At 40.2% G+C, this 18,476-nt stretch overlaps 1 protein-coding gene across 26 annotated transcripts in view; it reads right to left on the bottom strand.

Moving 5' to 3' along the window:
* Window positions 1–18,476, bottom strand: part of Bcas3 (breast carcinoma amplified sequence 3) — a 472,949-nt gene that overhangs the window by 358,842 nt on the left and 95,631 nt on the right. For all 26 annotated transcript variants that reach the window (XR_001779924.2, XM_030245679.1, XM_030245680.1 and 23 more), the window contains 3 exons: window positions 15,449–15,556; window positions 9,273–9,349; window positions 982–1,058 (listed from right to left, as the gene is read on the bottom strand). Coding sequence is in view for 25 of the 26 variants with exons in the window: in XM_030245679.1 (XP_030101539.1) it covers window positions 982–1,058; window positions 9,273–9,349; window positions 15,449–15,556 (262 nt within the window). In the remaining variant the exon portion in view is untranslated. The remainder of the gene's footprint in view (window positions 1–981; window positions 1,059–9,272; window positions 9,350–15,448; window positions 15,557–18,476) is intronic.

The following is an 18,476-nucleotide window of genomic DNA, read 5'->3' as shown; positions in this document are numbered from 1 at the left end:
TATATATATGCGTGTGTGTGTGTGTGTGTCCTACAAGGCCTTGTGTGTGCTTTAATTATTAAAACAAATATAGAATCTAGTTGTTGACCGTATAGGGGCAATAAAATTTTCCCGTATCATATGACTCCAATCTAGTCAAGATAAAAGGCTTCACAATTATTCCTGGAAACTGGTGTCTTTTAGTAAGCATTGCTAAGATAATCTATCTCAATGCTTTAATTAATACCGAATAATCTCTGGGCAAAAGTTCCGTGAAGAAGCCAGATTAGAACAACAAAGGCTCTACGAAGCCTTTATTTAAGGACAACTACCATGTGGTGACACATGCTGCTAATCCCATTACTTCAGGACATCAAGTTCAGCCTGAGCTGAAAAGACCCTGTCACAACAACAAAGGAAGAAAATAGGATTTTTCTGTTTTAGGACATTACCTAATCTCTAATTAGGTAATGGACTGTTTTAGGGCTTACAATATAAGGCTGGCCTGGGCACCCCAGGTATGGTGGTTAGAATATGCTTGGCCCAAGGTGTGGCCCTGTTGGAAGAAGTGTGTCACTGTATGGATGGCCTTTGAGAGACTCCTCCGAACTGCCTGGAAGTCAGTCATAGTGGCCTTCAGATGAAGATGTAGAACTCTCAGCTCCTCCTGTACCACACCAGCCATGTTCCCACCTTGATGATAATGGACTGAACATCCGAACCTATATGCCAGCCCCTTGTAAGAGTCATGGTGTCTGTTAACAGCAGTAAAACTCTAACTAAGACACCAGGTGAGCCCTGATCTTGAGGTGACCATCCTGACTATGACTTCCAAGTGCTACATACACAGCTATGTGTGACCAGACACAGCTATGGATCCTTAACAGTCAGAGTAGCAGTGCATAAGTAAAGGCAAACAAAATAAAACATTCACAACTAGTATTCATCAACAGTATCAATAATAGTCAACCAAAACTAACCCACATCTGGGCCAAGTCTTACCTTATTTTCTGCATAAGCAAGCCAGCGGCTCCCAAGAGCAATGGGATTCATGTTTGGCCCAGGACAAGGATAACAACCTGCAAGTTCCAAAAAACAGTATTAAGAATTTCTATAATACCTTTTCCATGAATGTATCACTTCTTGGGGAAAATAAAAAAATTTTTTAACTACTTAAAATTCAAATAATAGTATTCATTGATTTGTTTTGCTTTGGGGCAGGGTCTCTCTATGTACTCCTGGCTGTCGTGAAATTCACTACGTAGACCAAGTAGGCTTGAACTCATACGAATCTGCCTGTTTCTGCCTCCCAAGTGCTGGGGTCAAATGCGTGCACAACCATGCCCAGCCCAATAGTCCTTTTTTTTTTTTTTTAAAGATTTATTTATTTATTATATGTAAGTACACTGTAGTTGTCTTCAGATACACCAGAAGAGGGCATCAGATCTCATTACGGGTGGTTGTGAGCCACCATGTGGTTGCTGGGATTTGAACTCCGGACCTTCAGAAGAGCAGTCGGGTGCTCTTACCCACTGAGCCATCTCACCAGCCCCCAATAGTCCTTATTATAATACTTAAATACTTATACTTTCCCCACTTCTTAGTGACTCTCCTGCAACTAAAGCAGGAAGACCTGGAAGTCACGTTTCATTAACTAAAGCCTCTATACTGTAATTCCTGAAGAACAAGATTAAGTTACAAGGAAATGACGCAAGTTCCTAAGTAAAGTTCAAAAATTTAATAAGACTTTTTGGAGAGGACAGGAAAGTCTAAAATGGTAGGAAGGGCGAAAGAGCAATTATAACCATGTGCAAACGTATCAGAAAGAAAATGATGCTACAACGGTAGAAAGGGAGGGTGAAGAAACGTGGGCAGTGGGCAGTGAGCAACATCAAAGGATGCCTCTGTAGCAGGATGCGGGAAAACCAGATGATGTCATATAGTCTGCTAGCATGTCTTCTCCCAGTACCAGCTGCTGAAACCAACGAGTGTGCTAGGATGTGCCTACTATTGTTACTTCTAAGTTCTTAGTTAGGGGCTCACAGGGATCTGCCCTCTTCTCTTCATGTTTGATCTCTCCTGCCTATCAGGGTGTCTAGGGATTCAGGATGGTGCTGTCACTGCTGAAGGCATGTTGTGCTGGCACACAGAAAACGCGGGCATCCTAAAGACTGTACAAAGACAACACACACAAACAAAAGTGCCCTACTATGTAGTATGAAGTACTTGGAGATTTGAAATTCGCATCATTTCTGTTATAATGAGACATCTAAATGCTAAAATCACATTAGAGGTAGTTATTCTCCAGAATTAGCTTTAAAAACCAAAAAGGAAGGTTTAGGAGACAGCAGGACATATAGTCCATGCTAAGACTAGAGACTGAACTAAAACCAAGAAAGATTGCCTCAAAAAAAAACCTAAAAATCTAAACAACCTAATTTTAAATCAACTCCCATAACCATTCCCACTGATACATGATGCTTCTCCAAATCTTCTTTGATTCCAACCTAAGGAAGACACCTACTGGCTCCAGGCTCTCAGAGTAGTGGCGTAAAATTGTTTTCAAAACACTATTTTTCAGGTAGAATCAGCCACAGATCATTATCCCAGACTTATAAGCATAACGCCTCTAACAATTAACTGTGACCTCTAGCTAACTATAAAAACAAGTGAACTGTGTCGAGAGTAGAGATTTAAAACTCTGAAATATTACAAGGAATTCAAAGATGTTTACAATGCCATTTTAAAAAGTAAACAGAGGCAACTGGGCATTAGCAGAACTGGGGCTTTCAAATTAAAATCAAGATAGATAGAATCCAAGATCCCCATATCAATTCCTATCCCACCGAAGACAATTGTAGTGACCACACAGTTAATGGGAACACTAAGGGCACTGAGGAAGGGGGGTTGCAGGGAGACTGGCCTAATTTCTTGTTCGAGTAAAGAATCTTAAAGGCACAAGAAAATGATGCAATTTTACCAGAAAGCAGGCCAGAAAGCTGTTCTGAACAGAGGTATAACTTGAACATAGTTAGGAAAACAAGACTTCAATACTCTGAGGCCTATAGGCCTGAGAGGACCAGAAAGACCTCAAACTCTGCGGATCTGCCTGCCTCTTCCTCCCAAAAGCCAACACAGAGGCTAAAGGTAACACTACCCCATCATGCCCACCTCAGTCCACTAACCTTTAACAAACATACTCAAGCAAATCAATGGTCAAAGTTACCTATATGCTAATGAACCTGGACACCACATACAAAAAGTCCTTCAGAGCTATAAGACTGATGAGCAGTTAAGAGCACTTCTTGTTCTTGCAAGGGACCCAGCTCAGTTCCACCCCATATCCCCATGGCATCCCTCAGCCTTCTGCAGCCCTAGTCACAGGGGGTCTGAAGCTTTCTTCTGACCTTTAAGGACATCAGGCTAAAGACTCATAAACATAAAAATAGTAAAATAAATCTTTAAAAAAACTGTTTAATTTGTTCAGAAAAGATGATATTTAAAAGTACAACATGAAGCCAGGTGTGACCTGCACGCCTTTAGTCCTAGCACTAGGGAGGCAGAGGTAGATGGACCTCTGAGTTGGAGGCAAACCAGGTCTACAGCGTAAGTTCCAGAGCAGCCAAGGCTAAACAGAGAAACCTTGTCTCTAAAAACAAAACAAATAAAAACCAAAATGAGGAACTCTGCGTGTGTCCTCAGGTTTAGAATAACAGTTTCATACATTTGACAATACACAGCTTTGGCTGAAAAAATTTTTTAAAGAACCCCATCAATATGAAAAACAGGCGCTGGAGAGATGGCGCAGTGGTTAAGAACATCTGCAGAGGAGTTCGGTTCAATACCAGTACCCACATGGCTTACAATCTCCTATAAACTCAGGGCCAGAGATCCAATCCTTGCTCTGCCATCTGTATGCAGAAGGTACACATATAACACAAATATACAGATACAGTCAAAACACTCAAAACAGAATCAGGAAGTAAAAGGACAAGCAGCAGAATGGAGGGACATATATCTGTAACCTAGAAGTGACAGGTGACACATTTTAGAAAACAAGTCAATATTGAGATACTTTTAAATTAAAAATGAACTAAGGCATAAATTATCAAAGGTATGAAAAGTAACCAGAATAACTGACCATCAGGAAAATATATATAATTACAAAAACTTGCAATCAAATGTTCATAGACAAGAAAACAGAAAACACGCATACACATAAAAGCTGGAATGTTCTCAGGTTCACACGAATGGCACCCATAACATTCCAGAAGGATACAGAAAGCAGTTTCCATTATCGATTTACAGATACATGTCTAATACCCATGAAATTTAGGATTATTATACAAGAACTAAGAACTGATGATCAGGTGTGATGGTGGGTGTGTCTATAAACCACCCTTGGAAAGCAAAGGCAGGAGTATAAGGACTACATAAACCCAGGCTAAGGGGTGAAAGGGGAGTGGAAGGGGAGAGGAAGGACACAGACAGTGAGAGGGTGGAGGGATAATGAAGGCTGCAAACAGGGCCGAAGGATATCTCTAAGCTCTTTTAGACAGCAGCCATAAGATCCAATGTTAGATCAGAGTACTCTGAGCGCAACCCAGAAATATGCACACAATTTGGAAGCTGACTGAGACATCATGCCTATGATTAACCTTTTAAGGTTCTGTGAGCTTAGAGAAACTGTATTTTTTCTCTGTTCGTCTGTGTGTATATGAAACGTATGATTTTGAGCACTATGCCATCCAAGATCTCAAGAGGTGGGAATAACGGGCAGTGAACAGAAAGCGACAGTTGAGGTCACCACACATATACATATGTGTAGTCTTCTGCACAGGACCAGGAAACAGCAGAGAAGCCCTCTTGCCTTATGAATAACCCAAAGCCACTGAGGTAAATTTAACATATAAACTGACCCAGAAGGCAGGGCTTACCAATCCTTTCTGATTCATACTACAAACGTAGGGAGTGGTAGTTACAAGGCAGCCTGGATAAATACCAAGGCACTGCCTTCCCAAAATGAAAAATATATAAATCAAGCAAGCTTCTCTTACCCGAAATTATAATTTTGCATTTTAAAGCTACTTTAAACTCATTTCCATGTGTTCCATGTGTTGCTCATCATTAACATAAACAAAGAACAGACATTCTAACACTAATAACATTAGGACTGCACAAAGTAACTTTCCTTCTCAAACTGAAAACACAGGCAGATGCAAGGAGACTGTTTATCAGACACTCTGGTCTCTCTGGAGACTGCATCTGCCTTTCAACTTCAAAGGATCCTTAAATGACTACTAATGACATCTATCAGTCTTTGTCTTTTGTTTTCCTAATCATCCCTGGGTTTTAGATTTCCACACTGGACAGCTGCTTAAGTCCAACTTCTCTGTACATCCAAACAAAGGTGTCTCCTTTCTTGTCCTGTTGGATGCGCTCTGTTACCAGTTCTCTATCAGCTCCCTTTACCCCGTCCATCTACTCTTTGGCACAAATCCCCATGATGCCCGCTCTGATGGGCACCGAAGACTCTGCTCATTTTACAATACTCACATTGTTTTCATGCATAACTAAGGCCTTCAGCTAAGGCTGCATTATGCAAAAGCTTCCCATTCTACTTCAGAAGCTAAATGTCTGCACGATCAAAATGACATCCTCACTAAGTAGAGATCTCGTAACTCTTCGCAGGGCACAATCTTACTTCTTTCTGAACAAAGTACCAGGCTGGAGATGCAGCTGAGTTGGTATATGCCTTCCCTGCCTCATGCCAAACTACAGGCTCCATCTACAGCACTGTAAAACTAGGCATGACAGACCTATAATCCCAGCACTCCAAAAATGGAGGCATGGAGATAAAGATGAGGCCACCCTGAACTACATGAAACACTTTTTAACATACAAACTACCACAGTGGGTATAATAAATGAAGAGCAGACACATGCTACAGGCGAATGCGCTACCTCAAAAGCCAATGCAGTGTGCCCACCTCCCAACACCTCTGTCAATCTCTGCATCAATCAAAATTAAAGCATAGAAAAATACGTGAGATCTGTATCAACTTAAACAGTTAAGAAACTACCTGAAAGTCTGGAGTAGAAACTGGAGAAAAACAAGGCTCAATAACGTTATGGAGTGGCACTGTTTGCCAACTGCATATGAATTTAATCACACTGAATTTGGTTTGAAATGTTTTTATTAGTGGTGAGGGTATGTTAAATTTTGCTTTATTTGAAATAGAGTCTCAATAGCTAAAGCTGTCCTGGAACACACTTATGTAGCCCAGGCTTCAAATTCTCAGCAATTATTTTGTTTCTGCTTCCGAAATGCTAGAATTTCAGGTAGAAGCCACCACCATGCCAGAAATCATGACTTAAATGTATTGAATGATGGTGTGATGCAATGATCCTAACTCTTGCTGAATGTCATCAATCTTTGTTAACTACAAGTCACTTGGATAAACTCAATCCCTGGAGTTCAGAACTGAGACCGCTAAGTCCCAGAGGGGTGTACGACAGGGACAAGGACTGACTGCAGGCATTACTTATGGTAGGAAGCAAGAAATCAAAGGTTCCTATTGTTGTTTTCTAAACACTTGATGATTTGTTTGTTTGTTTGCTTGGTTTAGTTTGGTTTGGTTTGGTTTGGTTTGGTTTGGTTTGGTTTGGTTTGGTTTGGTTTGGATTGGATTGGATTATTTCTTTCTTTTTCAGTTCTGGGGACTGAGCCCAGTGCCTCACACAAGCTACACAAGTGCCCTAATATATCCAACCCCAGTTCCTTTTTACTTTTTATTGAAAAAGTTTCTCACTAAATTACATGGACATGACTTGAACTTGAAATCCTCCTGCCTCATCTCTCTATTAGTTTGTCAGAATGACTGTAATCTCTTTAAGGCATCCCCAGTACATAAGCGTCATTGCACATATTCTGAGAGAGTATGTGAGAATCCCCTGGTGACAGAATACATGACAATAATGGCTTAGCTGTCAGTTGTATGTCACTTACAAGGGACCAGAAATACTGTAGACACTTGCTCATCTCTGAACAATTCACATACTATGCAAGGGTACAGAAATGCAAGGTTAAATATTTAGAAATATTCAGTAAGGAACACCCACTGAGACACACACACAAGGATGGAAAAAGACAAAGAAATAAAGACTAGAGAGGGAAAAAAAACAGTAAGAAATGCCTATAACCCACTCAGGGGCTGAGGCAGAAGGATGACAACTTTACTGTTATTGTGGGTACAAACTGAGAAAGATTCTGTTGAAAGGGAAGAAACAGAACAAGACAAGAGAGAAAGGGAAGGAGGAGATGGGAGGAGGAAGGACAGGAGGGGAAAGGATAATAAATAAGTAAATAAATAAATCTACGTTATTATATTAGCATTAATACAAAGAAATTTCATTGAAATATAGAGTGCAAATCACCAACTCTAGCTTCTTCAGTGCATCCAAAATATTAAGTATAAAATATTAATCCAATGCTAATAATAAATAACAAAAATTATATATTTGTTTTAATTTGAATGTTACAAAATAATTAAGCCTCTGTGTTCTTTAAGTCAAACAGTTAATATAAATATAAACAGATAATATAAAAATGTAATTAATATAATTATGTATGTGTTGCTAGCACTCATGAAAAGGCTACATGCATTTGCTAACTAAGTTGCTAACTAAATACCATACCAATAAAACATACCCTAAGCCTACCTGGCTTAATTATTTGTCCATAATGAAAGTATATTTTAAAGTGTATGTTAAATGAATTGCTGATTTTGCAGCTAAATATCCACTTAAAAAGTAAATTATAACTCAGTAAGTTAGGTCAGGAAGCCAAGCTGGAGATGTCTGAGTTCCAGTCAAGCCTGACTCTGTCATATGGATAAGGATAAAAAAAAATTTAAAAAGGCCCGGCAGTGGTGGCACACGCCTTTAATCCCAGCACTTGGGAGGCAGAGGCAGGCAAATTTCTGAGTTTGAGACCAACCTGGAACTCACCTGGCTGTCCTGGTGAGTTCCAGGACAGCCAGGACTATACAGAGAAACCCTGTCTGGAAAAAAAAAAAAAGAAAGGAAGGAAGGAAGGAAGGAAGGAAGGAAGGAAGGAAGGAAGGAAGAAAGAAAGAAAGAAAGAAAGAAAGAAAGAAAGAAAGAAAGAAAGAAAGAAAGAAAGCCAATCCTGTTAGTCTCCGTCACCCTTTAATGTTGTAAGACCCTGAATTGATGGAGAAGTAACAACCAAGGAATATACGCTGGGGTCAAGTTAGAAGGGACTCCACAGAGACTCCTAGCACTGAAAATAGTAATAATCACAAAGTCAGAGAAAACAATTAAGGGAATGAGGGGATAGGACAGTTTTACAATTCTTTATGGTCTACAAAATGTGACACATGCACTGTACTGAATTGTCACATCTTACTGAATATAGTACCAGATGCATGTAATTATCTATAATATATAGTGCAGTTATAACAAAGAAATTGTCCATTAAGTAAAGGAACAATATCGATATACACTACTACCTGAAGCCTGATATAGGGTAGCTACTCGGCAAACATCTGTGTAAGTCTGTAATGTATTTCAAGTTCACTGCAAAATGGAGACCCACTAAACTATTTCTGTAAGATATACATATCGGACTCACTGGGGAAAACTGTTAACTTAGTTGGCTGCAGGAAAAACAAAATTAAAAAACTGCTCTGTCACAGACTCACTAGGGTACAGGACAGCTAGCTGACCCTGGTTGGCATGTCCGGATTGTCTCTGTCCTGTACAAATGAGTATGGCAAGCCTGCATATTGCAGCTCTCAATATTATCTATCTATCCCTTACTTCCCACCCTCCCATTTCAATCCTCTCCTTCTCTTTAAAACCTAGCACTGAATTCATGTTTGAAAACAGCTTGAAACTAGATGCTATGCTAATTTCTGAGCTCCTGACAGCAGTGAAAGTCACGGAGCAAGACAGGGGAGAGTGAAAAGTGCAAATGGAAAACCCTTCCCACAGCACCACCGGTCACTTTTTTAAGTATGCATAACATTTAGTGATGTGACAGCAGCTTCATAAAAACAGCTACAGCAACCAGTGAGAACCACTCAGTTCAAGTGCAGGAGAAAACCTTACACCGTGTACAGAAAGACCAGGAAAGCACTCTGCCTTATAAGTAATGGTGCCCACAGGAATCACAGGAGGAGGCAGTGTCGAAACCCATGGCTGACAGCATCAAGTCAGCAACAGAGACACAAACGCACAAGACACAAAGTAAAAGGATTTGGTACATACTTGTGACAAAAAATTTTTTTGTGAAAGTACAGCTATCAAAGGCAGCAATTTTCTCCTGCAAGACTACGACGAGGATCCTAAAAGTAAAGAGGAAAAAACCGGAAAAGGGACGTGAGTAAACGTGAGATTCTATGAACTGAATCATAAATAATTAAATTATACGTTTAAAACAGAACATTTTAATACATAGAATAAAAAAAGCAAACTCTAAAAATCTCAAAGTAAAAACAATGAAAATTTTCATATAAACAAAGAAAGTGACAGTTATTCTACAGCTGAAAAGTGGCCTACAAACACTTTCATTTTCATATTCTCAAATTAAACAGACGGCATTGAGAATGAATAACATTAACCAGTTGGGTGCTTACTAAAAGCAGTGTTCAATGATATTTAAAGGCAGCATTAAATATAAAATGGCTTTATGTAATCTATCGCTCTAAAGATTGTAGAATTTCTCAGCACATCCAACAAAACCAGAGACATTTGCAGTGAGCATAAGTCAGAATTTCTCAATGAGTCAGTATATTAGAATTTAGCAACAATCGGCATAAACAGTAATTTCAGAGAACAAAGTTTACAAATAATCAGGGTAATAATTTGTAAAATAAAGAATGTATAATTCCACTAATACTTTGATGTAAGGTAAAATTGCTAAAATACATCACAAATATTGAATTAAGAGTTTACTATTTCTTGCAGAAATACAAAAAACACAAACTTAATGATTATTTTAAAAAATCATCCTTAATATTAGATAATCCAAATAAATCTTATTTTAACTTAACATGCAAATCTAATTGACAAATGCTAAAAACTGATCAGGAAAATATTATGATTTATTGTGTAAAAACACACCAAACAAGTCTTGTAAAAGTAGAAAACTTCCACTTACTGATGCAGAAGAATTCTAAATACTATTACTCCTATTATGCCATTGCTATTATTATTCAGCTGTCTGTTGAAAACTCATCTGGTGTTTGTTAGCTGTTTTATTGTTACTAATTACATAATCTGTGGAATGTTCTATATATTATACACTTGTGCATATATAATAGACAGAGACATTGTCCCCATAAAGTACACAATACAAACTTCATTTGTGTCCTATCTGTAAAGACTGTCCCAAGCCCTCCCACATCCTTCCTCAACTCCTCACACTCCCAGCACCTTACAGAGGCAGTATCAAGGTTCCTGTTGTTCCCTCACAGACAATATCCATCATTTTTTTTAAAAAGTCACATAATGGAGTGCACAAAAAAAATTTAAAAACAAACAAACAAACAAAGCCAGACCCTATTCAGTGAGCAGAACCTTCCCTTCCCCAGGCGTGGTGAAGCAGGCCAGCAGGCTGAGGAAGGAGGATCAAAAGTTCAAGAGCTCCTCAAACTATATATATAGTAAGATCGTATCTGAAAAATTATGAAATCAAGAGACCATGAAACTACAAAATAATCAAGCTAAATTATACGTAAATCAATATATAAAAACACAGATAATTTCAAGTATCCTATTTTTAAAAGTACCTTAAATCTGTAAAGTGGAAGAATAAGAATATAAATAGTAACCAACCAAGTTAAGGTTGCATGCAAGTCACTGCAGTACTTGCCACTAGTCACAGTCAGTGCATAAAAGAGTGGCATAATCACAAAACATAACCAAACATATATAGATGGGACCAATAACAGAAACTCAAAGTAAGCAAATGGGCACCGGAATTTAAAAAAAAAAAAAAAAAAGGAGGAGGAGGAGGAAGAGGAGGAAGGGGTCATGCATTCCACCAATTCCACTTATAAACCTGGCAGGACTGATAAAAGAAAGGAGAAAGAGCTCCGTCCTCACCTATCGCCCGACACTCCAGTCACCACACAGATCAAACACAATCGCTACAAACAGCCTAGTGCCCAGGGGTCAATAAAGACAAAGATAACCGAAAACTATACCAGCAAAATGTAATGTCCATGAATAAAATGCTAAACAATTTTTAAAGTACCAAAAAGAATTTTTAATACTAACTAGCCGGGGCTCTGGTCCTAGATCTGGATCTGGCAATAAATTGTTCTGCTTGCCTTCTCCGCACCACACTCCACCCTGTCATCCATCAGAAATCATGAAAAGCGCCTAACTAAAACCCCGGTGTGTATACAATTCTGAGGTAGAAAAGTTTTACATTTACAAGAAACAGGACACCAGATGGCAAGGAAGAAACTCTCAGTAGATAAAGTCAGGTGAGCAGGGAGCAAAAAGGTGTGACACATTACTGTCAGCTACAGGAAGGAGTGCACAGGAGAATTCAGAGCAGAGAGAACTCATGTCCACCTTAAACTTGAGGGATAAATTTTGGTAGTATAATAAAAGTGGGTGTGCCTGGTGGAATACAGACATTGAAACAGCATACAGACAGTGGGTTAGATCAGGATGGAAGCAGGTGTAGTGAGAACTGATCAAGCTCTATACGCAATAGGAAAGAAGAGGTGGGTGGAACAAACCTTTGGCCAATGGTTTTAGAAGATGGGTTCAGTGAGTCCAATGTGAAGACTGACCCTGATACATCAAATCATAGGAACTACGGTTAACTAGAACAGGAACAGAGGTCAACCAAGGACAAATGACAGTTCCTACTTTCAGACCTTGAGGTGGTACCTGGAAGGACATATCTAATAAGGATGGAAAGATATGGATGACAGCTAGGCCTGTGGGGCAGACTTATAATCCCAGGTACTCAGAGGCAAACATAGAAGAACAGGGTATTCAAGATGAGCCTAATCTACACATTGAAGCGGAAAGGTATGGTCAGGACCCTAATGGTAACAGGCTATATAGCACCTGTGAGGCCATGGGTTCAATCCCAAGCACTGAAAATTACTAATGAGGGTAAAGACCATGATGATGGGAGTTTTATGGAAGCCAAGGAAATCTGTCATACATGCTCCAGTTCGGATACAAGGAATAAAAGGGCATTCACCAGAGTGAGCAGCCACACATGGTAGCCTGCAATCATGCACAACTGAAACCACATAAAAGCACATGTTACATAAGAAGTGGAATTAGACTGCAAGGGTGGGAAGCAGAGACCCACGGCTCCAGCGCACAGCACTCCGCTGCCCACTGCACAGAATGCACTCTCTCGGGACATATTGTCGCCGAGTTGTCCTCATTGGCCTTGGGTTTTACCTGAAAATAGTTTTGTCTCTTGGGCTCTGTATACATAAATTTATGCTCTTCAGGAAATGTATAGATCCATCTGGCTTCCTGTTAAACTTTCTACTCTTCTTTCCTATGCTCATGGGCTCCAGTAACTTTTTCTTATTTTTAGTGCCTCTTTTCCTTCTTCCCGCTTGGATTTATGAGACGGTGACATGTATCACAGACTAGCCTCAGGCTGGCGACTTAGAAGAGGATGTCCTCCTGCCTTATCACTCATGTTCTGGAATTACATGGCTGTGTCAGCATGTCCAGCAAACTGCATAATCTCTACAGACCAATATTAATTCTCCCTGCACTGAGTTAACTTGGTACACCCAGTCAGAAGTGCTTGGTGGGCCAGGCGTGGTGGCAAAAGGACAGCCAGGGCTCGTTACATTGAGGAACCCTGCCTTGAAAGACCAGATGTGCTTGGTGCATGCCACTCTCAACACCTTTCAGCATCAAGGGGGCTAGGCCTTGAGCACATTGCTATCTGTGCTTTCAGTGTGCGTCAATCCACTAGCAGGACTGACATGCCTGGTCTCTGCTCCTCTTCACACTGTGGGTAGTGGAGAGAGGGCTTCCTCCCCTGCTCCCCAGTGCTGCGGGCTGCATCTCTTATCTCAGTCCATCTAAAGCTGTGAACTTGTGTCGGCCAATCAGGTGGCAAACAGGAGGGCCTGCTCTGTGAACAGCTACTGGCACTCTCACACTGTTCTAGTCACCTGCTTGTGTGAGCAGCCTGACACTCGGGGTGGAGGAACTCAATTCTGACAGCAGAAAGGAAAACGTGTAACAGCATCAGGAATATTTTAAGTCACAATAGTTGCTTTACTTAAATTATGTAATTACTGAAATGACTTCACAGAAACAGTGTCTGCACTTCCTCTCCCATGACTTTATAGTACCTGACTAAAGTCTCATCATCAAATCAAGTGGAGATGACAACAGCAGGTCATTCTGAGAACTCCCTGAATGAACCTCTTCGTGAACAGTCCCGGAAGTACGCACTGAGATACCTAGTCAGCCCTCAAAAGGTCCAGAGCCCCTGATGAAGGCAGGAGGGGCCTCTGTGTTAGTGCTGCTACCCTGAACCACAGGACTGTGCTCACCTCCCCTCTGCACACTTTTGCCCAGAAAATGCTGCACTGCACAAAAAAAAAAAAAAAAAAAAAAAGAGTTTGCATACACACACCCATCTGGTCCTGCACGAATCCCCAGTCTCTGAGGATTCTCTCAGGTACCTGTCAGCTATATACTTGCCTCTGAGGAGGTGGAGCATGAGGAAGGATCTCTGACATTGTCCTAAAAGGTCTCCTGAACCCTTGTTGCGGATCTCAGAATTGTCCTGTGTAGTTACAGCATTCACTCCTGAATCATTGTGTAATACAGCTGTGGTGATTTTGTGTGCAGCTGTTAAGGATCTGTGTGCTTTCTGAAGAAAGGCAGGTCCAGACCCAGGTGACTATGAAGATTTGGGGGGAATCAGGAGCTTTACTGTGAAGCTTTTGGCTACACATACACTATGGTATTAATATTTAAACAGCAACTATATATTGTTGATTTCCTCTCTAACTTAAGTTCAGCAAACAATTTAAACAAAAAAAGAGTCAGAGTTTTGCTGCTCTGTGTAAATGTTCATGAATTTATAATATATAAAGAAAGAATGTATATTCTGATGTTGCATTCTAATAAATCCATTTGGGAAAGCTTGGAAAGTTCCTGGCCGCAAACCGTTCCCCACACAGCTCTGAGACAGGGTGAACACAGTGTACTGTTTCTAGTTCACTAAGTCCTTCCTCGGCATCTACAACTCGCAACTTGAGTTTGAGTGTACTCACAGACACAGAATTGATTTCAGGGCTTCCCACACACAAAAGACAAATTTCTTATGCCCCATGTTTGGGGCTTTTTTGTAAGATTTACTTATTTACACTCATTTTTGAGAATGTGGGTTGGCATGGACATACTGTCAGAACGGTGTGGATGTGTGCGGAGCTCAAAAGACAATGTCAGATATCCTTCCTCATGCTCCACCTCCTTAGAGGCATCTTGTACCCAGACTAGCGGGCCCATGAGCATCCCAGGATTCCGCTGGCCCTGCCTCCCACCTTGCCTTAGGATTGTTAGGGCAACCGGTGCCTGTGGTTCCTCCCTGGGTTCTTGGGGTTGAATTCCTGGAGCTGTTTTTCACAGAGCCACTCTCCCATCTTAAGTGTCTGCTCTTAGTGGCAGAAGATTTGCACTTGGTATCTCTGACTCTGGTCAAGGTTTTTCTCTTCCCTCCTATGAAGCAAAGTGCCACACAGACTGAATTCCTAAGATTCTTTCTTCTCTAACAGCTTGTGTAAAAATGTTATTAACACTAGAATTCACACAGCTTAATCTACATTTGAATATTTTCTCATAATTTTAAAGAAAGAAAACTGATCACAACCACTATTGTGAAATGTTAAGGAATAAAAAAGCATACTAAATCATTAGGCAAAATGCAGTCATGCATGCCTAAAACCCAACACTGAAGACACTAAGCCCAGAGGACAACAAGACCAAGGAGAGCCTGGGTAACCTGGCAAGACTTTGTAACAAAATAATATAAAGTTAGAGGGGGCAGAGGGCAGCCCAGTCCTCAAACTAATGCTTAAGGGCTCAGGTTGAAGTTTTATGCATGAGTATTTGCATATGTAACATCCAGGTTTGACCTCACCACTGAAAAGGAAGAGAAACGCCCCATTCCAATACTTGATTTCCTGTACTCTCAAGAACACCGCCTGTGATCCTCCATTTATATAAATTCCACTCATATCTCTCTACATCGAATAACAACTCGTGGCTAGATCAGGAGGCTGGAAAGTACTCAATGTGAAATCTTAACTGTTTCATTGGAAAGAAATTTGAACTTATTTTCAAATTCAATGACTAGAAATCACCTGCCTTCTACATGTCAAAGAGACACATTATAATTTGAACATAAGCTTATGAAAAACACTTACCGCTTGTTACAGTGAAGATCATAAATGGGTGTTTTAAACTGAATGGACTTGACCATTTCCCCAGTCCGGAGTGAATACAGATCCACACAGCAGTACGGTGGTGTCGTGCTAAAAAACAAACATTACTTTAAGTTAAGGAGAAAAGACAGCACAATAAACATTTTCTCAGCACATGATACCAAGAAATATATTTAGTGGTTATCACACAGAATAAAAATAATACAGCCAGGCAACTCATTTTTTAAAATGTAGCATCAGGTCCAGGAGGGTGACCCAGGCCTTTATTTCCAACACTGCAGAGGCAGAGGCAGGCAGAACTAAGAGCTCCACACCAGGAATGGCTGTAGAACTAATGCTGTGAAGGAGAACATCTCAATTTTGTAAACAGATTAGTAACATGCTCATGGTAAGAAATGCTTCCTAGATTTGATTAAAGGATTAAAATGATTTCAAAATGAACAAATAAAATTGGTAGATAATGTATATGGATGTAAAAGTACTGCAGAGTATGATGCAAAAATTAAGTGGTAGAGAAAAGGCTCATTTTCTCAGTTGAGCTCAGCACAGGAAGTCAGTTCTGTGCATAACTGAAAACCCAGTTTACAGGGAAGAAAGCTGCCTGTATTTACCATAAACTTGGTTTTGTGTGTATATAAAGCTCAAAGGTGTGAAGAGAAGGACACAGATTATGTCCCTGAACGTTAAAGAAAACTGCTGTGGCTGATACATACTTGCCACCCGAGCTCCAGCCCTAGTTGTCTCTCACCTATACCTACACCATGTACCCCAAGAGACCCAAGATACTGTTTAAACACACACACACAGAATTAAAATTGTAAAACAAATATCATTTTAAAGCACAAAAACAGTAAGATTCATTAGAAACTGGCTTCCTCTCTGTATAAAAATAGACAGCAGTTGAGTGACAGCAGGGAGCAGTGTGGCACAGAGCACTAAGTGGGCTGAGCAACCCTTGGTGTTGGGGAACTGCTGTCCTCCATGACAGTAAGGTATTACCTTGCATGTACACAGCAACTCAAGAGGGAGAAATTTTCTGAAATCTTGAAATTTAGTTTCTAAAATTAACAAAAGTAAAATACTACACCCAAAATTAATCTGACCCTTTACTGCTAAGAGAACAAGTTAGCAACCAATGAAGCAGTGTGTCCTTTCCAGTGAAGTGCTCATGGCAGTGGAAGCCAACTGCTTCACTGGTCCCATGCAAAGAATTCTTTTCCAAAATCCCCAGACAGGAGGAGAACTGCCACAAAGCCTCACTTCAATACTAACTGAACTAACAAGACAACACTATAAACAATGTACATACTGGGGAACCACTTAACCATTAGTAAAAAGAAGTTATCTTTTAAAGTAAGATTTCTTATTAATTCATGAGGCAGCCAAAATCTTCCCGACACGTTCTCTTGTTCAGTGATTGATTCACAGACAGCTGACGAGAAAGTTCCCATTAAACTCTGGGTCTATATATCTCACAACTTGCTACACTGCAAGACAAGCTCTGCTTTGTCCTGCCACCCCCCCCCCCCAACATGTGTGCCAAAGAAGCCAATACCATAATAAAGTTATATATATATATAATAAAGTAGTCCAGGTTCTAGAAAGCTCAGTGATCGGGCCACTGGACCAGACCTCGCATCAAAATGATGCTGATTTTTAAAGAAACCCAAGGATGTAACTAGTTATTTCGAGTGAAAGGTTGAGTCTATAGGCTCAACAGATTGGATACAACTAAATTAGAAAATGAGTGTATAAAATCCTCTGAATCAGTACAGAGAGACTGTCTTTTAACACACATGTATCAAAATGAACAATAAATATAGTTTGTAATTTTTATGATAAATACAGTGATGGATGTAATTTGGCTCAATTGAATTTTCCTTATATAAATGAGGTGTTTTATAGTAAGTTACAAAGCAACAATTGGTTAGCAGTTGTACACGACTCATATCCATGACAGGGGTTGTTAATATTTCATAGGGAAAGGCCTGATTTTCATATATTATGATAGCCAAAGGAATGGAATTTCCAGACATTTAAGTGAGAAAGGTTGATTATGTCTAGTTAAAGGCCAAGGCTTTTTTCCTTACTAATGAAAAAGTTTTCTCTAGAAGCAATTGTAAACCACAGGACAACCTGGATCCCATGATGAGAAAATATTGAAAATATAATGAATACAGGACAGGCATCAATAAGAGCCCAGCAACATTATATATATGAATATATATATAATGAATGAATATATAGTTGAAATTACCCCAAGCAAGCAAAAATAACTGTACTTACCAACTCTGAATAATCATATACAATAAAGCCAGCCTAAACTCTCCAATTCAGAATTAACTGTGAAAACCTACTTCCAGCTCTATTCCTTATAGTCTTTCCTTCACATTCTCCTTGATAATTAGATGTTTCCAATATAACTTCTGTGTGTTGACTCTTATGTGAATTTGACACGGGCTAGAGTCATCTGAGAGGAGGGAACCACAATTTAGAAAATGCCTCCATGACCATCCAGAAACTGCCCTACCTAGGGATCCATCCCATAAACAACCACCAAACCCAGACCCTATTGCAGATACCAACAAGAGCTTGCTGACAGGTGCGAATAAAGCTGTCTCCTGAGAGGCTCTGCCAGTGCCTGACAAATACAGAAGGGGATGCTCACAACCATCCATTGGATGGAGCACAGGGTCCCCAATGAAGGAGCTAGAGAAAGTACCCAAGGAGCTGAAGGGGCTTGCAGCCTTCTAGGAGAAACAACAATATGAACTAACCAGTAACCTCAGAGCTCCCTAGAACTAAACCACCAACCAAAGAAAATACATGGTGGGACCCATCGCTCTAGCTGCATATGCAGCAGAGGATGGCCTAGTCAGTCATCAATAGGAGGAGAGGCCCTTAGTCCTTCGAAGGTTCTATGCCCCAGTATATGGCAATGCCAGGGTCAGGAAGCAGGAGTAGGTGAGCAAGGGGAGTGGGGAGGGGACTTTCGGAGGGGAAACTAGGA

Source organism: Mus musculus, chromosome 11 (genome assembly GCF_000001635.26).
Source record: "Mus musculus strain C57BL/6J chromosome 11, GRCm38.p6 C57BL/6J".
NCBI classification, from domain to species: Eukaryota; Metazoa; Chordata; class Mammalia; order Rodentia; family Muridae; genus Mus; species Mus musculus.
Note: the sequence above shows the minus strand (reverse complement) of the source record. Positions and strands in the feature narration are given on the sequence as shown.